This window comes from Hippopotamus amphibius, chromosome 10 (genome assembly GCF_030028045.1).
Source record: "Hippopotamus amphibius kiboko isolate mHipAmp2 chromosome 10, mHipAmp2.hap2, whole genome shotgun sequence".
In the NCBI taxonomy this organism is placed as follows: domain Eukaryota; kingdom Metazoa; phylum Chordata; class Mammalia; order Artiodactyla; family Hippopotamidae; genus Hippopotamus; species Hippopotamus amphibius.
Genome location: NC_080195.1, coordinates 34,883,968 through 34,910,214, shown reverse-complemented (window position 1 = coordinate 34,910,214; position 26,247 = coordinate 34,883,968). Strand labels below are relative to the sequence as shown.

The window sequence follows — 26,247 nt, the reverse complement described above, 5'->3', positions numbered from 1 at the left end:
TAGCTTCAGTGTAGCCCTTGTTAGCAAGTGGACTTTACGTACGTAAAGGAGTCATATAAACATAACAGTAAGAAAAACAATAAATATTTTACATCAATAGTATGAAATTCTGAAGATGTAAGTTGGGATACTGATCATGATCAATATTTTTGCTAAATATTTCAAGCTTGGTACAAAGTAGAACTATACTTTTAAAACAAGCATTTGAGATAATTTGTCCTAAAACCAAAAACCTATCTTTATATGCTAAAATAAAAAGAAATTAAATAGCAGTAATTTTGATTGATTTACAAGTAATAATGTCTTAAATATGAAAACACTAATATTAATATCATACCTCAAGGATGATTATCTTTACAAAGTTGTCTTAAAAACCTATTTGCAACAGAAGAAAAGAATAAATCTTCAAAACACCAGCAGCTCCAATGAAATTCATTTCCCTCAAAAAATACAGATTAGTAGAGAGATAAATGAAATAGACACCAGAAAAACAGTAGGAAAAAAAAAATCAATGAAATTAAGAGTTGGTTTTTTGAAAATAAGTATAAAATTGACAATCCTTTAGCTAGATTACTAAGAAAAATAGAAGACAAATCAGAAATGAAAGATGAGATGTTAAAACTAATATCAGAGAAATAAAAAGGTTATAAGAAACAACCATGAACAATTATACACCAACAAACTGGACAATCTAGAAGAAATGGATAAATCCTTGGAAATATACAACTTGACAAAACTGAATCATGAATAAATAAAAATCAGAATAGACCTATAACTAGCATGTAGATTAAATCAGTAATCAAAAACCTCCCAACAAAGAAAAGTCTAGGACCATCTAGCTTCACAAGTAAATTCTACCCAACTGTTAAAGAATTAATGCCAATCCTCTTCAAATTCTTCCAAAATATTCAAGATGAGGGAAAACTTCTAAAATCATTTCATGAGGCCAGCATTAGCCTGATACCCAAACTAGAAAAAGATACTACAAGAAGAGAAAACTACAGGCCAATATTCCTGATGAATATGGATGCAAAAATCCTCAACAAAAAACCAGCAAACCAAATCCAACATCATATTATGAAATGTGCATACACCATGACCAAGTGGGATTTACCCCTGCAATGCAAGGATGCTTCAACTTATGAAAATGAATTTAGCGTGGTAAACCACATTAACAGCAAATGTTACAAATCACATGACCATCTCGACAGATGCAGTAAAAGCATGGAACAAAAATTCAACAATCTTTCACATGGTAAAAACATTCAACAACCTAGAAATAAAAAGAAATTACTTCACTATAATAAAGGCCATATATAAAAAGCCCACAGCTAACATCATACTCAATGGTGAAAAACTGAAGGCTTTTCCTCTAAGAAAAGAAACAAGACAAAAATGTCCACTCTTGGCATTTCTCTTCAACATAATACTGAAGTCCTAGCCACAGCAATCAGAGAAGAAGAAAAAATTAAAGGCATCCAAATTGGAAAGGAAAAAGTAAAATTATCTTTGTTCACAGATTCCATGACCTTAAATACAGAAAACTCTAAAGATTCCATAAAAGAATTGTTAATACTAAGAAATAAATTCAGCAAAGTTGCAGGATACAAAAATCAATGCATAAAAATCAGCTGCATTTCTATCAACAACAATGAACAATCTGAAAAGGAATTTAAGAAAATTCCATTTACAACAGAATTAAAAACAACAAAATACTTTAGGAATAAACAATGGAGTGAAAAACTTACACAATGAAAAATACAAAACATTGCTGAAAGAATTTAAAGATGCAAATAAATGGAACATCCCATGTTCATGGATTGGAAGACTTAATATTGTTAAAATGCCCATACTATCCAAAGTCATCTACAGATGAAATGCAATCCTTATAAAAATCCCAATGGTATTTTTTGAAGAAATCGAAAAATTTACCTTCACATTCATTTGGAACTACAAAGGATCCTGAATACTCAAAACAATCTTGAGAAAGAATAACAGATTTAGAATCCTCACACTACTCGATTTCAAAACATATTACAAAGCCATAGTAATCAAAAAATTATGGTAGTGGTATAAAGACATATATGTAGACAAATGTGCCATAATAGAGCGCCCAGAAATAATCTCATCAACTAATCTTCCACAGGGTCCCAAAGGAACACAAAGGAGAAAAGATAATTTCTTCAACAAATAGTACTAGGAAAACTGGGTATCCATGTGAAAAAGAAAGCAAGTTCATCCTTAACATACAGCATACACAAAAGTCAACTCATCATGGACTTAAACGTTTTAGACATGAAACTATGAAACTCCTAGAAGAAAACAGAGGAAAAGGTTCTTGACAATGATTTCTTGGGCAACAAAAGCAAAAATTGAGAAACAGGTCTACATAAAACTAAAAAGCTTCTGCACAACAAAGGAAACAATCAAGAGAGTGAAAAGACCATCTATGGAATAGTGGAAAATACCCAAAAACCATATATATGATAAGGGGTTAATATTCAAAATATTCAAGAATTCCTACAACTCAATAGCAAAAAACCCAAATAATCTGATTTAAAAAGGGGCAAAGGGTCTGAATAAACATTTCTCCACAGATAACAGACATATGGTCAACAGGGATATGAAAAAATGCTCAACATCACTAATCGTCAGGAAAATGTAAATCAAAATCACAATGAAGTATCATCTCATGCCTGTTAGGATGGCCACTGTTAAAAAAAAAATTTTTTTTTTAAAACAACCCAGAAAATAGCATGTGTTGACATGCATGTGGGAAAATTGGAACTCGTGTGCATTGTTCATGTAAATTTAAAATGATTCAGCCACTGTGGAAAACAGTATAGAGGTTCTTCAAAAAATTTAAAGTAGAACTACCATACGATCCAGCAATTCCACTTCTGGGAACTGAAATCAGGATCTCAAAGAGATGTCTGCACACCATGTTCACTGCAGCACAGTTCACAGCAACCAGGAGGTGGAAACAACATAAATGTCCACGGACAAATGAATGGAAAAAGAAAATGAAGTAAACCATGGAATACTGTTCAGTCATAAAAGAGAGGAAAATCCTGTCATATGTTATAACATGGATGAACCTTTAGGACATTAAGTTAAGTGCAATCATCTAGTCATAGAAGGACAAACACTGCTTGATGCCACTCATGTGAAGTATCTATGAGAATTAAACTTACAGAAACATAGAGTAGAAAGGTGGTTGCCAGGGGCTGGGGAGAGGGGAAAATGGGAGAATTACTGTTCATGGGGTATTGTTTGTCATGCAAGACAGAAAATTTCTAGAGACCTACTGTACAACATGGTGCTTATAAAGTTTATAATACTGAACTATTCACTTAAAATTTCATTGAGGGAGATCTCATGTTATATTTCTTATCACATTAAAAAGAAAATATATTTCCTAACAATCACCATTGAGGGCAATGTTGTTACAATTCTGAGCTTCCCTTCACGGTGGGAGCTAGAGTCCTGTTGGGCCCTGGGAGGTGGTGTATTTATTCCAGCCAAGACACACCTTTCCCATCTCCACGCACGTAGAGCTAGGCAGGCAGAGGCTTCAGGAACTACCCTGCAAAGGTCAGAACATATAAACTTGATACCAAACTAATTTCCAGATTTGGGGATTAGAAGAAAGGACCTTGACAGGAAATGGTCTGGTCAAACACTTACCCAGGTAACTGGAATACATTTGCATTGTTAAATACCAGGATTGAATGAAAATGTGTTTCTAGATTTAGGTAGGATCTAAATGAAGGTAAATAACTAAATAAATGAGGGATATAACTAATCTATAGTATAAACATCCACTGAAACAAGTGTTACCACAATCTGTACCTGAATAGACCATATGAAGTCTAACTTACCAACTTATATTTAACATTTCTAATTGAATATAATTAGAACACAGTTCATCGATTCTCTCTGATTATACACTCACATATACATGTACATAATCTTTTATATTTATAAAATGTAATATATATATATACATATATAAATAATTTCCGAAACAATTTTTTCACCAGAAACAAAAAATCTAAACAAGAGTTTAGACATCAATTAAAGTCTTCTGGTGTCTGATGTGGACTCTTTGTACAAAGTGACTATTTTCTAGGTAACCTAATTATCACTTTATAGAGTTTTGTGGACTTCATTTTTTATGTATTTACTTTTACCTTTTGTAAGTAAAGAACTGTTCCCTTTAGTACAGCATAAAAGGTCTTCCATCCTCGCTTTCCTCTTGGAGCTAGAAAGGGAAAAAAAAAAAAATTAAAAATTTTATTTGATGGAAATTTGTGTTCTACAAAGAGAATCTAAAAGGTCAACGTGGTGATTATGCTTCAGTGTTCCTGGTTTATTTGCTACACAGACTAATAATAATGAGAACTAAACTTTTCTTGACCCTTACTATGTAGCAGGCAGTATCATCTCATTTAATCCTCATAACAATCCTGTGAGGTATTATAGGTACTATCACCCTTGTCTTTTTATAAAACTGAAGCACACAGAAGTAATCTGCTCATGGTCACATAACTAGATAGCAAGGCTCTGTGTTCCATGCTCCAGTAGAGATGACTTAAAAACTGAAAAAGCAAGAGGCATATTGGAAATACACATCAATCTAAGGGCTCACGAACCAGAGCCTTCATGGCTTCATCAAAGTTTCTAGGAGTCATAAGAAAAAAGTCTTGGAATATAAAAGGACTCCTGGGCTTCCCTGGTGGTGCAGTGGTTAAGGATCGCCTATCAATGCAGGGGACACGGGTTTGAGCCCTGGGCTGGGAAGATCCCACATGCCTCAGAGCAACTAACCCCGTGCGCCACAACTACTGAGTCCATGTGCCACAACTACTGAAGCCCATGTGCCTAGAGCCTGTGCTCCGCAACAAGAGAGGCCACCTCAATGAGAAAACTGAGCACTGCCATGAAGAGTAGCCCCCGCTCACCACAACTAGAGAAAGCCTGTGAGCAGCAACAAAGACCCAACGCAGCCAAAAATAACTAAATAATAAATAATTTTAAAAAAACAACTCTTTAAAAAAAAAAAAAAGGACTCCTTTGGCCTTTCTCCCACACATCCACCAGCTGGATTGTAACTTTAATTATTATTACTCCTGTGACAACCTGTGATACCTCTGCTGCAGATGCTACTGCACTGTAACATAATTTTTTTGTCTAAATGTCTTTCAGTAGACTGTGAATAACCTGAGAACAGGTATCCTTCATCTTCAGAATTCACAGAACCTAGAGTAGTACAAGGGAGACATTAGGCACTTTTATAAAAATTCTCCAAACGAATTTTCTTCCAGAAGTCCTTATATTTCCTTTATTTATATTTTCCTGCAGTATGAAGTAGAATTTCTCTATTGAGCATATAAAACTTTACAGACTGTCCTAAAATAAAAGCACAGATTAGCAAAATGTTTTACTATTGATTCTTAATCTTAATAAAATTAAAATCTGTAACTGGAAAAGGTTATTACCTGAATACCATTTCTCTAAACATGTCTACCACATATGTAGGAAGGGCCATTTATTCCTATTCGGTTACCAACTATTTGGCTGCCTTTAGGCTGTCTTTAACCTGGATGCCTGATTAAATTAGAAAGTGCATTATTCTCAAACAAATCTTTTAAATCTCCTTTGAAGAATCCTTAGGCTTGGAAACTAGGTGAATAGCCACATACAGAATACAGGTGATCCTGCCAACACCATACTGAGATATCCACCTGGCAAAAAAAAGACTCAAAACATCCGCTCTGCAGGTTTCCAGGGGAAACAAACAAACAAAAAAATCATTCCATCTGTTTCTATCATGTAAGGTTTTAAAGTGTGTACTCAAAAATAAATGATCAAAAAATGTATATCATAATCTTCTTTACAAAGAAAAAAAAGTGGATGCTATAAAGACTATAAAGAAAGCCATAGATCATTCTCTCTCTCTCTCTCTCTATATGTGTGTGTGTGTGTGTGTGTGTGTGTGTGTGTGTGTGTATGAAATAAATGTTGACTGTGTTGTTCAATAGATGAGAGCAGTGTACACAGTGGCCTCAGGCTGCAGGAGCTACTGCAGAGCAGGACAGAGGCGGCTGGTGTGGTGGAGGTGCCGGACTGGAAGGCAGACCAGCTGGTCCCAGTCCTTCTCTCAAATCTCTCCTCTCATCCACTAACCCTAACTTGGTAACTCCTGACCAGTCCCCCAACCTTTCAGGACCCCAGCTGCTTCATTTTAAAATGTGGATAACTCATGTAACTTAAGGCAAAGCACTGGCTAATGCTGGAAAAGAACTTAGATAAACCCTTCTGTTTTCTATAGGAGGAACGCAGGTCCTGGATTTGAAAAGCTTTCCCCAAAGCCCTACAACTAATTGAGTGGCATCCTGAGATTCCTTCCGTTCAAAGATTTACAAATCTATTTTTCTGCTTTTCAAGTAGAAATCTATTAATCTGTTACCAAGGCTGTTGCCGCAGAATCACACCCCTGCCCTGCCCTCAAATGGAAACCAATTGCTCTTATCTAAGATGTCTCAGGAGGAAGCCGCAAAGAGAAAAACAAGAACTAGTTAGAACTAACTAGGCCCAAGATGGGGGAAGATTTGACTTCCAGTGACCTTGAGCCATATTAGCTAAATGACACACCCACTGGCACCAGGACAGTTGACAATTGCCATGACAACAACTGGAAAAGCCCATACAAGGACTGAAGAGGAGTGGTGCATCTGATCCGGATCCAAACCACACCACTGTTTGTGAATATTCCTCTGTCTCTTTCCATTTCCCTCCCTTTTACCTCCACCTTCCTATATATATTGTGTCTCTGCCTGAATTGGGTTGAGAAGTTGATTTCTGAACCAAGATCTGGCTTCTTTCCATTCTTTGGCTGTTGAATGAAGCCTATGCTGTCCCAGGCTCAGCTCTGGTTTCATTATTAGCTGTGTGAATCCCAGCAGAAAAAGAACCTCCCTGACGGAGACAAGGAGTCTCCACCCAGGTTAGGACCCCAGTGTGAGTCCAGTCCATCAATTCGGTAACAAATTCGTGTACATGTTCACAAAAACTTCTAACAGATCTTCATCTTTACCACACTAAGCCTGCTAGAAATGGATCCCAAAATTCTCTCCAACTGAACTCTGATCTGAAGTCACCCGTGGGTGACTGATGCTGAGTCAGGGAGCATTAACCCTGCAGGCCATGCTCAATTTTTCCAGCTCCCACAGAAGTGTAACAATCTTATTTTTGGTCAATTATAACTTAGTTGTTTAACCTACACCACAATTCTAAAAATAAGACACTATCATTACCTCCGTTTTACAGGTGGGACAGTATGGGTGCAAAGGAGTGGAATTCAGGGAAGAAAGGGACCACAGTGCATGAGAACAGGCTGAGAAGGCTGTAGAGGCAGCCTCAGCGGCCCTGACTTTAGAGCCACACACACACAGTGCGGCTGTGGCTTCTGCACCCTTTGTGAGGCTTGCCCTGTGAAACACAAGGGCTGCAGCCCAGGGAGTGAGAAGCATTGCTCCTCATGATGACAACTGTAGAGGGAGTTAAACCAGATACCACAGCACATACGTTACTGAGTACAGAAGGCTGGGGAAAGAGCTGTAACTGCAGTTACATAATGAACATGGTGGAAGGAAGGAAACTTGATGTATCCTATTGCAAGGCTCTAACTACAAGGATGGTAGGGAGTTGGTAGATAGATATATATTTTAACAAATACCTGGGTGCCTACTGTGAAAAGATGTTTGCTGAACTTGATCAAAAGATACCATTTTGTGCACTAGACTATGCTTTCATGGCTATTTTTAACATGCATACTCATAGTCCAAAGACTGCTTTCCTTCTTCTTGAAAATAAAAGAATCCTGGCATATTTTAATTCTTATCAATTGCCTCCAACCTTACATGATAACAATGTCTATTTTGTTTTGTTTAATACTACTGAAATAGACATTCTCTATAAATTGCCATTGTCTGTTTAGATTTTCCCTCATGTTTACTGTAATATTACCTTTATTTGTTACTTCTGTATCTCAGGTTGCTTTCGGAGGCCATTTTCAACTACTCCTTGAAATCTATACTTAGAAGTTCTTTTAGGAGGGTCTTTTGGTGGTAAATCTTTTTCTATTTTTCTTCATATAAAAATGTCTATTTCATTAAAAATTCTAGGTGGACAATTACTTTTTCTGATGAAGACATTACTTCATGCTGTGTTTGGCTATAGGTTTCTTTACATTTACCCAGCTTTGGGCTCCCGTGTATCATCTCCAAACATGTGCAGTCATTACGGGTTTGAACCTTGTCTCTCCGCTGTCCCTCTAACTGAGACTTCTGATGCTTTAACTGCTCAGTCTATCCCAAAGGCATCTTCACTGCTCCCTCAGACTCTCATCTTTTTGTCCTCTGTGCTAAGCTAGTTTGACCTCCAGGACTCCTTAGGCACTCAGATCCACAGATGCCCTGAGGGCTCAGCAGCCCCAGAGCTAGCTCACCTCCTACACTTGTACTCATTTCCCTTTCTTTGTGACAGGGTCATCCATTCATTTAAACGGTGTTTAAAATATTTTAATCACTTTTAGATTTTTATAATATATGGGTTTTGGAATTTGTAGGCCACTGTATTGCCGAAGAAGACTTTCTAGTTCTTTCTTTCTTTTTTTTTTTCAAGAATATGTTCACAAATTTTATAATCTAGAATTCATTTGGAGCAGGATAAGGAGACAGGAGCTGAGAAAAGGAGGAGAGAGACAAGGAATACCAGTAAGGAGGCGATTACAGTTGCCCACATGAGAGAAAAAGCCCCAAATGTGGAGAGAGGTGCACAATAAAGATAAAGAACTGGAAAGAAAGGGGAAGGCAGCAGTGTTAAATGAGTGCCGGGCAAGCACTAGAAATGTTCTATTTGATCCAACAATCCTTCCAGTGAGGTATCACTGCCTCTATTGCACATTGATGTCTCCATCATTGAAATGACATTTGCAGCTCTGAGAGGTGGAGTCAGCTACTGAGGGGGCTACATATGTGTGGATTTCAAAGCTTCTGTACAGTGCGACTCAGACGAGGAAACACATTCTATGGATACACTGAGGGGAACTCTCCAGGTGACAATCCTTCACAACGGTCAGACCCGCTACTGCAGCGAGGGGAACACAGGAGGCTCACGGCAATGCAGCTCAGCTCTGAGGCAGGATCCTGTGTCCGCCCTCTGGGGTGCTGCCCGCCTAGCGCTCTGCAGAGTGCTACGGCCAACAGCAATGACAACGGTGGCAGCAGCAATGCTATCAGCTCACATTTATCCAGGACATACTGTTGTAAGCACTGTTCCAAAACTGGACGTGTGTTAACTGAAGCCCACAACTCTGCGAGAAGCCACTTTCATATTCACTTAATAGACGTGGACGTGGAGATGTCACTAACCTGCAGGACCTGGGTCCCTATGGCTCTGGCCACTTTTACTCTGGTCTGTATGCAGGGAAACCCAGGCAAACCAAACTCAGCAACAGCGACTTGGTAAACTCTGAGATACAGGGGTGATATTCAAATTAAAATAAGAAACAAAAAAAGTCAACAGGCCTCTGTGACACACATTTCTGCAAAAGAGAAATTGGCAGTTGTTCCAAGCCTGAGTGGTAGTGGAACTGTTGCAGAAATCAGTCTGTCGGGAGACCAAGCACCACACTCAGAGGGCTGGAGAACTCAGGTTTATTAAGCTGGCGGTCCCAGACGAGTTAACACTCTAAAGTTCTGGGGCCCCGAGCTCAGGGTGAGCTTTACTTTTATAGGGGTCAGTGCACATGGTTACAGTTAGCATTGGTTGATTGGTTACCTGGTTACTATAGGTTATGGGCAGTTAACAGAGCGCGGGAGTTGCTATGGGTTCCTTGCAGGGGGTTTCCAAACAGAAATTTGCAGGAGCAGGAGCAGAACATTCCACACTTATCAGAACATTCCATACTTATCAGAACATCTACAGGTTACAGCTGATTGCTAGGTCATCTTGTTCTTAGCACAGCAAGCAGATTTTACAGAAGCAGAGCAAGCATGAAGTTATTTCTAGCTGAGTGCAAACTTCTAATTTTCCTCTTCAGAACTACCATTAAATCTTCACTATTATAAACCAGTTCTTATTAATGTTCTGATCTCATCTTTATTACGCATTTGAAGAAGTCTTCTTGGAAATACAAAGCATGATGAACAATATTTTGGCTTCAGTTATCACCACTGGTCTTTAAAAAAGAGTTAACTGCATAACCGAGAATGAAAGCACAGGCTGTCACCCTTCTTTCATAAAGAGGAAGGTATAAAATATTCCTGGGCAATGAAATATTCAGCAAGGAGTAATGAAGAGCATATGCCAAAAAACAGTTCTTTTTTTAATTCACCAAAAGGTATAATCTTCATGTAAAGGTCTTTATTTGCATGCTATATGCTCCAACTTTAATTTCTTCTGAACCGAACTGGGAACAGATTGTGTTTAAGATCTTACTGTTCCAATTTTTCTATTTTCATCAAAATCTCGGCCTGTTTTTGACCACTCCCCACTGTGAGTTCCCTGATTATCTACTTTTCCCTTTTCTTCAAGTTTAATATCAGAAAGACTTAACAGCATATAAAGACATACTACGGACAGAGCCTATTTTTTCTTTTAATACACTAACCTTCCTTTCCTGTCTGTTCCCTTGAAAAACATTCTTCTACTGCCCCAGTAAAATGACAAAAATATCATTTTTCCCCAAATGGTAGAGAAGGTCAGGAAGCCCTGTCCTCACAAATGGGAAAGAATTCTCAAGTTGTAGCCTCAAGGCTAATAATCCGGGCCCTGCCAGGCTAGGAAACAAGGGAAACCTGAGGATGCAAAATGCCTTCGATTTCCCTATGTTAGTGGAGAAAGACATTTAAAATACAAAGCCATGTCAACAAGGGCATTCCAAAACAAACCTAACACCCTGCTGAACTTGGAAACAAAGATGTGCTCTGCAAAAGCCCTCTACACCGTACAAACGGGACACATCTGCATGGGATTTGTAAAAGGCACAAGACATTTCTAAAGTTTAATTCCCTAGTGACAGTATCTGAAAACTGGGCAAAATTCTCAAAGTATCTCTCTTACAGGATGAAGAGATATGCCACCTTGATGGAAGGCAGTTAAAGGTACACCCCAGGCAGGGGGAGTTTGCTTTCTATGACTGGTGTGCAAAGGATTTAGATAAATTCATGGATGTCGGCACTCCCTGAAAATCATAGTGTGAAGTTAAGGGTAATCCTTGTATACTCATCCCCAACTTCCTTTCATAAAATACCCTCAGGCATCACCATAAGAAGTACTATTAAATCTTAACTGAGGTCCTAGGTGGCGAAGTGGTTGAGAATCCGCCTGCCAGTGCGGGGGACACGGGTTTGATCCCTGCTCTAGGAAGATCCCACATGCCGAGGAGCAACTAAGCCCATGCGCCACAACTATTGAGCCTGCGCTTTAGAGCCCATGAGCCACAACTACTGAGCCCATGTGCTGCAACTACTGAAGCCCACGCACCTAGAGCCTGTGCTCCGCAACAAGAGAAGCCACGGCAATGAGGAGCCTGCGCACCACAACAAAGAGTAGCCCCCACTTACCGCAACTAAAAAGAAAGCCCGCGCACAGCAAAAAAGACCCAACACAACCAATAAAATAAATAAATAAATTTATTAAAAAAAAAAAATCTTAACTGAGTAACTCAGACACTCAGATTACTGCTTGAAGTAATGGAATCCCAGCCGTGCACAACAGAATTACCTTTGGGAGAAAACTCGCACAGTACTAAACAACTGATAGTGTTAATTATCCCCAGGTTTATAACAGAGAGGTAGAAATAAAACAGTACTATTACTATCTTATATTTCTAAATCACTTATCTTTGAAACATTTAAGGCAATTTACACATTTAAAAAAAATCAAACAAATTTAATCTTTATAATCTTTCTCTTTACAACTGGGAGCTGTTACATGCAGCCAACTCTATTTTATAAAAGGAAAACTGGGGCAGCCTTAAAGGAACCAGAAGTACAATCTATACCTACTGCTTTTCCCTGAAAAATGTTTTCTTCTTTTTATAATAGAAATAGGTTTATATATTATTGGTAGAGAACAGAGCATGAAACACAAGAGAGAACTGGATGAATATGCTCCCCAGCATGTGCCCTGGCGGGCTGACATTCACTCTGGCTGTGATTCTAATACTTTAAGAAGTCAACACTCTTACCCTAAATCAATTTTTCTGGAATAGCAGAAAGTAATTTGGACTGAGAGCCAGGAAACTCGGGTTTTATTCACACCCTAATGTCTACTATTTCTCTCATTTTCAACAAGTTGCCTAACATCTCTGGTTATAAATCTATAAAATGACACTACAACATACCATAATTACAATGTTGTTACATAAAGGTTATTAGCACACAAATATTTCACATTAACAGTGAAACTTAATACATGATAAGCTCTATAAACCAAATGGTAGCATGGCACTACCCAAAACAATCACAATGGGGGTTTCAAGCAGGTAAAGAGGGAAGGAAGTCACTAATTCTATTCATGAGTAGGATTTAGAAGTCAGAGAAGGTTTTAAATGAGGATTTAGTTTAACTAGGACTTTGAAGGAAAAAAGGGGGGGAGGGGAGGCATGTTCTTTTGTCCTCCACCTTCTCTACGGTATATCTGGATCAAGATGTTGAATGCAAACATGGATCTTAATTACAGAAGTCTCATGACACTGATCACCACCATCCTTCATCAGGATGACCTCTGGACAAAAGCATATAGAGTATTTTTCACAGAGACCACATGGTTTGAAATTCTGGTTTCACCTGAGTGACCTCAGGCAAGTCAGCCTCTCCACGCGTCACTTATTGTCTCTGTAAAACAATAATAAAAGGACACCTATCTCACAGGGTTATTCTGAAAATCAGATGAGTTAATATATGTGAATTTTTAAAAAGTGTACTTTTTATTGTTAGGGATACTGTCTGCTAAAAGAAAATGCATCCAATTTCCATGCTAAAACACGAAGACTTACTTTTTAAATATCATTCATGTATTGAAATTTTTATTTGTTAAAGTCAATATTTTGAGAAGAAATCCCCGCCCCAGACATTATTAATGTAGCTTTAATAGAAAAGTGGTGACCTTTCACCCTTAATTTAATTGGGGGGAGGATGGAGTACAGCACATTCATTAACATATTGTTTCTGTTTTGTCCCAGGTCCTCTCCTGTCTTGACACTGGAGACATCAAACATGAATGCAAACAGTAAAAGTGAACACTGGGAGGAGGAACAAAAGCTGATGGAGAAAGTGTTACCCAATAAGCTACAAAAATGTACAAACCCAACTTATGAACAAACACCTTCCTCTACTCAGTTAGGAGATGGTTTCACTGGTAGCCATTTCTAGATGCACAGGGACAATGTAAAGGACTTTTGCTGTGGTGGGAGAAGAGGGTAGGGTGTTACAAGAACATACTGTCATGAGCTAAAGGTTATGGGAAGAGTGTGCAGGCAGCAAGAAACACAAAAATGACTCATAATATATAGTTATTTTTTCAGGAAAAACAAATACTAGAGTCATATAAATTTTTTCAGAATTTTGACAGATGAACTATACCTCACATCTTCTCCAGCTGCTCTTTCCCCAGATACTAGCATGACTTGCCCCTTCACTTCAATCAGATCGCTGCTCAGATGTCGTCTCCCCCAGGGCCTCCTCTATGCACTCTGCAGTACAGCACCTGCCCACTTTCTTCACTGTCTCCTCACCTCAGCTTTATTTTCCTCTGGATCACTTAACAGTCGCCTGAAATACCACCTATTTATTACTGAGCTCCCCCTACACTAGAATGGAACCTCCAAGCAAATACTTCGATTTGTTGCTGTGTCCACAGAGCAGATTAGAAACTCGAAAAAGAAGAAGAATTAGATGTCCTAAATAAGCATGTAGATGATGTGACTCAACAAACATTAAAGATAAGTTTTTTTAAAAAGTGTTGTCTCCACCATTTAGGTGAAATACATTAGAAAACTCAGGTTGGCTGAAGAGCAAAGAGGAGGCAGGATAAAATTTTGATACAGATTATTTCAACAAGATGATGTTGGATGTGGAAATAAGATATCGGTAAAGACCCAGGCTCATAAGGAACAAACAGAGCTTGACACATTACTATGGGTTTTCAACAACCATTAAAGAATGGACATCTGTGGAAAGGGACTTTAAAATTCTAGGACACAAACACCATCCTATAATTCTTTTTAAAAAACCTGACACACAACATTATGTTAGTTTCGGGTGTACAACATAACGATTCAATACTTTTATTGCAAAACGGTGACCTATATAAGTCTACTTGACATCTATCACCATACACTGCTGCAGTTTTTCTCTTGTGGTGAGGACTTCTAAGATCTACCCTCTTAGCAACTTTCAAATATGTAATACAGTGTTATTAACCATAGTCACCATGCTATAATTCTTATAAATTGAAGGAAGATGCTGGAGAACTTGCTATTTTTAATAACCATCTTAAAAAGTTGGACAATAGCAAAATGTTCCTGAAGTTCAGTACCTTCATTATATGTGAAAGGTACAAACACTGAACTCCAAGAAAATCAAGCATACTATGTTTTTTCATAATTTCTTGACCAGTTTACAGAACTCATTATCAAACTTATAGAGAGCAACAAACTAAAATAAAATGTGAGGGTAAATTATACAGTCTACCCAAGGAGCGCAGGTAACTGCTGAATCAGACAAGCCTGAACCTGGCTCATCAAGTGACACCAAATCAAGTTTCTCCAGCTTCACAAGCACCTTGTGACCAATAAACTTTTAGAGTCAAAGACTCTGCTGAGCGTGCATTTCTACAAATAGAATTCAAATAGGCTACTGTAATTGTAAAATAGCCCAAGTCCCACTGGCACCTTTAAAATGCCCCTGGGCAAAAGCTACTACAGGTCAACAAAAATAATTCCTAGTGGCAATGAAGAGCAGCACCCTGTAGACACAGTTTGTTCTCAGGGAAGGCGACAGGAGTCTGCCTGTTTTCCCCCAAACCTAGGAGCCTCAGGAGAGACCACCAGCTCCTCTCTCTGAAAGGTGGCTCCTGCCCCTTCCTACGAGACTGCTGTCACAGATGCCAGGAAACAGCCCACCGCCATGGACTGCATCTGAAGGGATGCCACCACGTGTGTAATTCTTAGCTTTTCGATATCAGGCCAACCTCTTCCGCTTGTTTAAACGTCCAGTGCTTGGAAGAGCTTCGCCCGTTCCCACCTTGGGACTTCCCACCCTGCAACCAGGGCTGCATTCCCAAGAGGACTCAACAAGCAGCCTTGATACAAGTTACTAAGTGCTGCTAAAACAACACGAAACATTTGTCAATATTCCCATCCCCAATTTATTTTTGGTGAGAATAGTACCACAACAGCCATTGAGCAGATTTTTAAAAGGGAGGTTTAATACCCACCACCTTATCATAAGTCATCTTAAAAAAGAGACAACAGGCCCCAAATGGAGTCACTTGTGCGCTCGGCCCACCTCACAGACCAAGGCTTAATACCTAACCTAACTGCAGTACAACCTCCCCCAGGAATGGTTTTAATCAACTAGTCTGGAAGTTTCTTGTCAGCACTAATGAGGAGATCTGCTACACAGGCCCTTTCCATCCCCCAGAGGAAGATGGGGTGACCACTCTCCCCCTTTGCCTTCCCTCCTGCCTATAAAAGCCTTCCACTTTGCACGGCTCCTCCAAGCTCCTCTCTACTTGCAAGGTGGGATGCTGCCCATTTGACCGATGGTTTAATAAAACCAATTATATCTTTTAAATATATTTTATTGAATTTTTGTTATTTAACAGTCATTTTTTATTGGTAATCATGCTGTTTGTTATACCTTTTTCCATTTGTCTTTATTTTGCAAACATTTTTCTATATTTTAGAAATCATATTTCATTAGGTCTTTGTTCTATTGTATTAATGTTATATTTAAAATAACCAGTGTTTAACATAAAAATATTGATTTTCCCTGATAATACAAGTTATATCCATCCAGTGCAAAAAAATTTTCAAAGTAAATAAAAAATAAGGAAAATAAAAAACCATACATAGAAAAAATATATATAACCACCAGAGAGAACATTTTGGTATATAAGCTCCTAACCATTTTACTATGCACACATCTGCCAGAAACTTGTTTCCTTTAAACCCTTCAACTTATATGTCATTTTTAAAATGACTGCAAGAGTGGCACTGTTGCTCTTGTTGGTCATTAGGCTGTTTCCAAGACGATGATGGTGATGCTTGCTTCTGTTGCTAATATTCTGTACCTAAAAACAATTAAGTTCTTAAATAACAATCAGGTTCTTTCTATGTGCCAGGTGGCATTCTCACCTTGAGGCTTTTGCATTACCTATTTCCCTCACTGGAATACTCTCATACATGCTCTGTGTCCAAAGATGTTATGGACTTCCCTTTGTTATTCAGCTTTCAGCTGAATGACACCTGCTCAGGCATATCCCCTCCCTCTCCTTATTCCCCATCAAGAGTGAACGGACTGGGATGGGGAGGGTGAGGGGGACTCAACGGAGGGTGGGGGGGGGGGTCGAAGGTGGGAGGGAATACGGGGATATGTGTATAAAAACAGATGATTGAACTTGGTGTACCCCCCAAAAAAAACAATAATTTAAAAAAAAAAAAAAAAAAAAAAGAGTGAACGGACAGGCACACAGCTGGTCCTCAAAAGAATTTCTACTTTGCAGCCAATTAAGCTGACTGTGCTCTTTTCCCTGTGGGGGCCTGGTGTCCAATGGCTACAAACAGCAGCCTCCTCAGTAGTGTATGCAGCCTGTTGCTTGTATGGGTTGCCCTAAGGGACGTTGGATTCAGCCCTTTCCAGTGGACATTCATGACTGGCATGCTGTCTCCAATCTAGGCTCCAGACAGGTATGCGTGGGGCCTTTGGAAAGCCCCAGGGCACATTAGCTAAGTCATAATGTCCATCCGCATCAAACTGCAGAACAAGGAACACGTGATTGAGGCCCTCCGCAAGGCCAAGTTCAAGTTCCCTGGCCACCAGAAGATCCACAACTCCAAGAAGTGGGGATTTGCTAAGTTTAATGAGGATGAATTTGAAAACATGGTGGCAGAAAAGCGGCTTATCCTGGATGGCTGTGGGGTCAAACACATCCCCAATCGTGGCCCCCTGGACAAATGACAGGCCCTGCATTCATGAAAGCCTTGGCGTTGTCCCCTCCTTACTCACGCCCATCAGTAAATCCTACTTTCCTGTCAAAAAAAAAAAAAAAAATCTAAAATGAATTAATGATATATCTAGTTTCAAAGCTCAAATTCTCCATTCTGTACTATCCAGTGATAAAATTTTGTACATAAATTTCTATCACCATAATTATTTCCTTCAGGAGACCAGTATTGCCTTTTTAATTTCAAATTTTCATCAGGTTACTAAAGAATTTGATAAACTGCAATAACTAAACATAGAGACATCAAGATTATTTTCTCCTTTCTCCTAAATGTTAACTACACTGAAAATATAAACAGAATGAGTCAACAGTACAAACAGAATAATTTCTAAAAATCAGACACAGTGAAAACTGCATTCTTCTTTCAGAAAGAAATATGCAGATTCTGGACAGATTTTTTTTGGTGCTAAAAGATTATAGTTTCTGTTCCACAGTCCTTGTAAAAAGTACTGCTTCTGAGAAGAATGGTGGATGACCTCTTTTAACCAACTCTACTGTAGGAAAGGGTGGATTTTAAATGAAAGACAAGAGCTATCAAAATGGAACCTACAAACCTAAAACTTACTCTTTTAGTCTAAATGTAGAATTGTGAAGAGGCACTCCTCATCAAAAACACATGAAATGCCACCAGAACTACACTGCCCCCAGACTCCTACTTGAGGACTCAAATGGCTGCCCTCACGGCACTGCTCTTTGGCCTTGTGTCAAAATGCTGCATTATACAACCCTGCGGCCACAGAACAGCAAAGTGGCAAGGAGTGGGGACCTTAGCCTAGTTTAAAGTAATTGCTTTGCTTTGCCTCCACTTAAAGAGTCTTTCTCTAACAGGAGGAGACACTGTCTTCTGGGGAAAAAATATTCCACTTTTATTATCTCTTAATTATAGTGTCGCTGTTCCCAATGTTATACAATAGCAAAGCATTCTGCCTGCATTGCCATTATAAACTCTATTTTCAGTATGTGTGACTCAGAATAACATCTACTCTCTCAAATATGACATGTGGGACTGAGTTTTCAAAGCTTTCACTGACAGGCAATGTGCAAACCCCTCTAGAGTGAGTGAAAACCCCTAACCTTCTCAAGACTACCCAGCACTCCTCACATCCAAAGTGTTTCAAGTGAGATCGAGACTGTGAAACAAACATGGCTCCCACACCCTTAAAAAGCAACTCACATTTCAGTATTTCAAACAGAAACAAATCTCAGGTGGGTAAAATCACTGAAGAATCTATACTGGAAATTGATTAAAATATTTCAAAATTATTAAAGTGATATGTCCACATAATTAGCCTCTTTGATTCACTTCCTCCCAACTCCTCCAATCCCATATTCTGAAAGAAACCACTTTTAACATCTACTGTTTCTCAGAGTGATTTGCATCACATCCCTAAACGATGTGCTGTGATAATAGCCTGTAAAATTCTCTATTGCTTTTCTGCTGTGAGAGATGAGGATCTAGCAAGTGTGAGTACTCCATATCATCTGCCCGGCACGTCTGCATGGCTTTTCACCTGCATCTCTGTTTGTTGCCCAGTAGTTTTAAGAGCACGCTAACAACATTATTTCCTCTTTCCCGGGTACTAGGCAGCCCCTTTCCACTTCTTCTCCACAAGAGCAGCATGATGCCTCCATCCTGTTTCCCTCTCTCTTCTCTCTCCACTTTACACCCCAAATTCTTTCATCTGTACTCTTACAGGGTCAAGGTGGACAATATTTACATTTCATTGTGTAACCAAAATTAAATCTTTTACATTTTTAAATGTGAAAAAATTTTATTATTGTGGTGAAGGTTTAAAATATTATCTGGTGAATATTAATTTTGGGGTTTTCAGTTTTATAATTGTTATTTTTCTTGTACAGATTTCAAGAAAAATACCAACTGTTTCTAAATTTCCCATGCAGTCAGGTTTCTATCAAGTTTTGAAAATTTTGTGATGAAACCTTAGGAGATCTGAAGGTTATCAAGAGCAATAAACATACCTGTACCTAATTTTTTAAAATTATCAGTATAGTTGAAGTCCTGGGTACTCCTCAGTGACTGCATGGTCTTCCCCTTGCCAGTGATAACCACTAAGCCATATTTACTGATTTCTATATGTGAATGTATTCCTATTAAAAACAGTGCTGTGCTGCATGCTTTAAGATGTTACCATATGTGCAGATTCTTCTGCATGTTGCTTTTTTTCATTAAACATTACCTTTTGTGAGAGCCATTCATGATAAAAATTATAGCTCTAGTTACTTGCTTTTCAGTGTCACACAGTTTTCTACTATATGAATATATGAAACTCTTCCAGTTTCTTATTAAAGGGCCATTTAGGTTGCTTAATTTTGAGCTATTATAATGTTGCTATGAGCAATCCCCCTCTTGTACACAGCAAGAGTTTCTGTAGATACACACCTAGGACTGGGTTAACTGAGACACAGGGCTAAGCTCTTCCAACTTTATTGATTATTGCCAGCTGTCTTCCAAAGTAGTGATCCCACCGACACCCACATGCACAGGGTGGAAAAGTGCTCGCTTCTCTACAATCCTTGCCAACATTTGGTATCATCACTCTTTCAAATTCTAGCCAATGTGACATGTGAAATGATCTCTCACTGTGTGTTTAATCTGAATATCCTTGATTATTGGTGAGGCTGAGTATCTCTTCATATATTTATGGATCACTGCAATTTCTTTTTCTGTAAATGGTCTGTTTCAACTGTTGCCCATTTTTCCATTACATTGTCTTTCTAATTAATTTAAGATTCCTTACACACACACACACACACACACACACACAGGATTCAACCTGTTATTAGTAATATAATATGCTATAAAGTATCTTATCCCAAACTGTGGATTATCTTCTAACTTTTTAAAAGAGTATTTTAATATAAGAAACCTTTACTATTAATGTAATCATATATAGCAATATATCCTTTCACTGTTTTTGTTTTTCTAAATCTTAAGAAAGCCTTCTCTACCCAAAGGTCATTAATGTCTTGTTTCACATTTTGACCTAAACATTTTAGATTTCTGCCTCTCAAATGTTTACCTTTAATCTACCTGAAATTGATTTTTCTGGCTTGGCTGATGTGGGTAACACACCCCCCCCACCCCCCGCCCCCACATTCCATAAGCACACACACACCACTCGCACCTCACACCCTCCATGCACACCACCCATCCACATCCTAAGCACCATTTATTGAAATACTTCTGTTGTCATTAATGATCTGTCACTTCCTCTGCTGTGTAACCCAGTACCATAAACACTGGACACTGCTGCTTCTGGGCCCTCTTACCTAGTCCACTGTCCTTGGGATATCTTGTTATCTGGGAGAATGTCTGCATGGTCCCAAATGTACTTTTTCCACTCAATTTTGAACGTTTTATGTGGTATCTTAGCCAACAATATATGTATTTAAAAATCTGTGCTGTGGATTCTAGATTGTAATGACTCTCTGTATGGTACACCTAAATGTAAGAGGAGAGGCTACATTTAACACAGCTTTTGAACACATATAGTCTTAGGTACCTGAGGAGTGTTTAATTCATGTAGGAAAAAAATTCACTTCCTGCACCTCAGCATACACAGGCTGTGGTAATCAAACAAGATAAGCACTTCATTTCTTGCCACGTTGATAGCACTGAAGTACAGATTCAGCACTAGGTGCGTCTTGCCCATCTGTCTGCCCCCATCTCCTGCAGGCTATGTCAGTCTAAATGGGCGTTGGGGGTGAGGGGAGGTGGGTCACAACCTCAAAAGACTCCGGGGCAGAAAAGTGGCAATCACTGTGTGAGCAGGCCTGGCATGATGATATAGGGCTTGTGGAAACTACGGTCAACCAGAAAATACCTAAGTTCACGCAATTCAATTTACAAAAAAGCACTAGGTTGGTCAAGTAAAAGAAATGTTCAGGCCCCACTGGCCCTAGACTGAGACCCCTACTCATCTAAGCACATGCTATATCATAACATACGGTCCTGATCACATAAAACATGGAGAACGTCAATGTTTTCTAAACATATTTTCTCATAATCAGATTTCAGTCCCACCAGATATCCTGATATTCTATATTACAGCTTTGGCTAGTAAATTTAAGATGAATTTGCACCTCAGTAACATGGGGATAATAGCAGTAACACCTGCCTCACAGGGTGAAGATTAAATGAAGCAATGCGTGAAGTGCTTAGGAAAAAGCACTCAATTACCTCTTACTCATCAGCACTTAGAACGTTCATATTTTGAGTGCCCTGTTGTTTCCAATCACTTTCTTGATTTCCACACATATCCTGAATCAAGTTAACAAAACTAAGAGCTTATATTGAACTTTATTTTTCATTCTACCTGAAAAAATCCAGAAGATACATTTTGTTTTCTAAATTTGACTGGTCAAAGCTTTCCCTTAATGTCAGATTTAATGGGTCTGGTAAACACACAGACGTCTATGAGAAAGAACATTTGCTTTTAATCATGATTTGTCTTGTCAGACAAATTTCTGATCTGAGCATATCTTTAAAAGACTAATAAATAAATAAGAGCAAAGAAAATCTCCAAGTTTTAAAAAATGTTTATGTGAGGAATTATGGAAATACTCTGACATATCTAGTACTTAGAGTTAATTAAAAAACTGAAAGATAAAAATCTTGAGTTGGACAAGTGGTCCTTTAGATACAAGTTAATCAGGGTTTTAATCTTTCCATAAAGCTTGACCCAAATCTTCACTTATGAAAACTTGTAGTACTATCTATCATCAGAGCATCTCCCATGTTTACATGTATGTGCAAATGCAATACAGCCCTGGCTATAGTGAACACATGAATCCAAATAATTTTCTACAGACTTAGCAGGATGATATGCCCTAAAGGTATCATTACACAAATTTCTCAAAAATTATTTGGCTCTCCTACTCCAGGAAAGCTCCACTGTTGTTTTTTACTTTTTTTAAAAATATATTAGAAATGAAAAGTGATATATTTTAAAGCACATTAGATATGAGCAATATAAAACACATTTCAAATTTGCTTATGGTGACCACCTCTCAAAACAGAAGGATGCATTCAGAAGCAGGTCAGGTGTCAGTGCATATCCAAGAAGCAGCAGCTATCTAGCAGTGAGATAAACCAGTTCAACAAGATATGACTGGAAGTCCAACAAAAGGGATTTGGGAGTGTGGAAAAGATTAGGTGGGAAGAAGACAAATCCCATTCTGGGACTCCAAATACACACCCAATCGTGCTCAAAGACCTAGAATTCCCTATAACTTTCATAACTCAGTAAATACTAGGTTTTGAGGTCTGAGGCAACTAGAAATTTCTTCACAACAGGGATCAGTAATCAGTTTAATTCTAGTTATGCTCATTAAAGATTAACTGCTACCGAAACTGCCCTCTGATCATAACTAGAAATCAGGACAATATATATAAAACAAAAGTTTTCAAACATTGTACAATAGGCAGATTTGAACTGTGATTGAGAAGAGAAAGGAGCAAACGAAAGCCCAGATTATTGCTTGGTGGAAGCGTCTAAGATCCAGCAGTAAAAACAGGTGCCTGGAAGGAGTGCAGAGTTGAGGAGCTGAAGAGGGAGTTTGGTGAGGCTGAGGTGGCTAGAACTTACACAGCAGAATAAAAGAGAGAGAAAAGCTGCACAAAGAGACAGCTCTGGAGGTCTGCAGAGGAATCCCCAGGTCTTGGCTGGAGTACTGATCTGAACACACATGAAAGGAAATGGTCCAGTGCATCAGAGTGGAAAGACTTCATACCACCAGGGCACTGAATACAGTCTAAAGGAGAGTAATAACGCTTTAGTAATGGAGTGAAATAAGTCCCCGAACAAAGGCTGCTCTGGACCCACCACAACAAAGAGTAAAGGCAAGCTTCTAAAGCAGCCCCCTAGGACTGGGCCGTACAGCAGGAGGTGAGTGGCGGACCAGCGAGGGAAGCTTCACCTGCTGCTCCCCATCGCTCGCATTACCGCCTGAACCATCCCTCCCCCAACCCCCATCCATGGAAAAATTGTCTTCCAAGAAACTGGTCCCTGATGCCAAAAAGTTTGAGGACCGCTGCTCTAAAGGATTCAGCTAATCTACAACTTACTCATTTGGACAATGGAATAAAATCCAACACTCTTTAAAGGAATAAAACCAAATCCACCCAGAAAAATGTCACAATGTCTGGCATGCAAGCAGAAATTACTAGGAATGCAAATAATGTAACAGTCTCAGAAAAGACAGAAAGAAAGGAAATTGAAGAAAAGGACCTTAAAACAGCTTTGTAAATCTGAGAAATATGCTCAAGGATATTAAGAAAGATACAAACTTGATAAGGAGAGAAACGGAAGGTATAAAAGTTTCACACTGCAGTTTCTAAGATAAAAATATCATATATGGAATAAAAGTACTAGAGTAAACTTGAAGATATAGCAATAAAAATTATTAAAATAAAGTACTGAAGAAACAAAAAAAGAGTTGGAAAAAAATTTAGCAGAGTCTCAATGAACCTTTTGTGTAATATGGTCTGACATACAGGAAACTAGAGTCCCAGGAAGAGGGGTGGGTGCTATAAAAATGATGGCTGAAAAATTTCCTGAATTGGTGAAAAATATAAACCGATGAATACAAGAACTTGAAAAAAAAAACACTAGACAAGGAAAACATAAAGTAAGGCACCTCATAATAAAACTGCTTAAAATCAAAGATAAAGAGAAAAATCTTGAGAGCGGCAAGAGGGGGAAAAACCCACACTAGGTACAGTGCAACAAAATATGATAGCAGACCCTTTGTCTGAAACCACACAGTACAGAGAACACCGGAACAACATTTTAAAATTACTGAACAAAAAAGAAAACACTGCCAAGGAATTATACACAAGTGAACATAAATTCCTAAAACGAAGGTGCAGCACAAATTATTCTAAAAACCAATAAAACATGAGAACATTTTTCACCAGCAGTTTACTATAAGACATATTGAAAGAAATTGTTCAGGCAGAAAAAAAAACAATACTAAATAGAAATGTGAAACGCAAAATGGAACCCAGCACACTAGGAGTGGTCAATATGTGAGTAAAAGTAAAGAATACATTTCTGTTTACAGCAAAAATAATAACAGAGTATGAGTTTTATATACATAATTAAAATGTATGACAATAGCACAATCCTAGTAAAGAGAAAGGGAAGTAATCTGTTATAAAAATTCCAAACTACACACGAAGTGGTAAAATCTGAAGGCAAGTTAAAGATTATACTGTAAACCCTCCAGCAATCATTAAAATTATTAAACAAAGAGGTATAGCTAATATGCCAACAGTGAAGAAAGACTGACTCCCCACCCCCCACCACACACACAATCTCAAACAAGGCAGGAAAAGAGGAAAAAATAAAATATGTAATAAGTAAAAATCAAAGAGCAAGGTGGCAGAATTAAAGTCAACTATATCAGTAATTACTATAAATGTAAATGGTATAAACACTCCAATTAACAGGCAGATTGTCAGTTGAAAAGACATACCAGTATGCTGTATAAAACAATTTTTAAAGACAAGATCATAGAATAAGATTAAAAAGCTAGAAAAAAATTTCTGTATATTATGCAAAAACTGAAAAGAAAGCTAGAGTTACTATATTAATATTAGACAAAGTAGATTTCAAAATAAGGAATGTGACCAGGACTGAGGAGGGTCATTTCATGACAAAGGGATCACTTTATCAAGGGGACATAACATGCACAGGTGGCAGGAATGCAAAATGATATAGACACTTTGGAAAACAGTTTGGAAGTTTCTTATAAATTTAAATGTATACTTAGCACACATTCCAGCAAACTCACTCCCTCACTCTTAGGTATCTTTTGAAAAGAGATGCAAACATATGTACATGCAAAGACTTGTCTGAGAATATCCAAGGCAGGTTTGTTTATAACAGCCCCAAACCGAAAGCAACCCAAAGGCCCAGCTGGAGAATGTGTAAACAGTGGGATATTCAAACAATGGAATGACTACACTACTCAGCAATAAAAGGAGACCAACTACAAATTCACAGCACACAATATGGATGAATCTGCAAAGAACACTACCCAATGAAAGAAGCCATGCACAAAAAAATATGCACGGATCCACATATTGAAATTATAGAAGAGAAAAGCACAGTGCCGCCCAAGGACAGATAAGTGCTTGCCATGGGCTGGCAGTAAAGGTGGAAGAACTAAACGCAAGAACTTCTGCAGGTAATGGACATGTTATATATCTTGACTGTGATGGTAGTCACACAACTGTATACATTTTTCAGAACTCAAAACATGTACTTTACGTTGGTAAATTTTAGTGTATGTAAATTATCATTAGAAATTACACGCTTTCCTGTACTGAAAAAGTTGAATTATCTGCCCATACTTACATGATTTTAAAAACCATGAAAAACTGAAATGGGAATATCTACGAAGAGCCTGAGGAATTAAAGGCTGAAACTTCAAGACTCCGCCCCAAAACCCTCTCACAAAGGCAGAAGTGAAGATCAGTGATAAAGGAACCAGCAGGAGTGAAGTCTGGAGACGGGGCCCACTTAGGCCCATCCTACCTGACCCATCTGTTTCCCCACCTACTTTGGGTTCTGAAGCAGGAGCAGAAATAGAGCCTGAAGCAGAGGCAGGTAACAGGCAGAACTTCTTAAGTTGCTAAAAAGAAAAAAGCCCCGTGACACTTAAAACTGCCCTAACGAACCAGAAGTCCTCAAAGGAGATGACTAAGTCTTCTAAAGGAGTTTTACTGGCAGGAAAACCTCTAGCCTGGTGCAAGCGGACTGTGATGGCTGGGGGCCTGTGCTCTTACTCAGGGGGCTGCTAAGCGATCAGAGCTTCCAGCAGGGGGATTCTCCCCAATAATCCTCAGAGGTGGCCCTGGAAAACACGGACAAAGCAAATGTCAACAGGTTGAGCCTGAGGATGCTCTGGAATAAGTTA

The 26,247-nt window shown here is 38.5% G+C and overlaps 1 protein-coding gene and 1 non-coding gene across 12 annotated transcripts in view; one reads left to right on the top strand and one right to left on the bottom strand.

Annotated features, from left to right (window-relative positions):
- The window catches only part of PSD3 (pleckstrin and Sec7 domain containing 3), a 528,631-nt gene that overhangs the window by 72,923 nt on the left and 429,461 nt on the right, over positions 1–26,247 (bottom strand). For all 11 annotated transcript variants that reach the window (XM_057697902.1, XM_057697903.1, XM_057697905.1 and 8 more), the window contains one exon: positions 4,194–4,264. In XM_057697902.1, the coding sequence (XP_057553885.1) occupies positions 4,194–4,264 (71 nt within the window). The remainder of the gene's footprint in view (positions 1–4,193; positions 4,265–26,247) is intronic.
- LOC130830654 (small nucleolar RNA SNORA70) lies at positions 16,795–16,929 on the top strand. Its single transcript, XR_009047827.1, has one exon. It is a non-coding gene; the product is annotated as a small nucleolar RNA SNORA70 (small nucleolar RNA).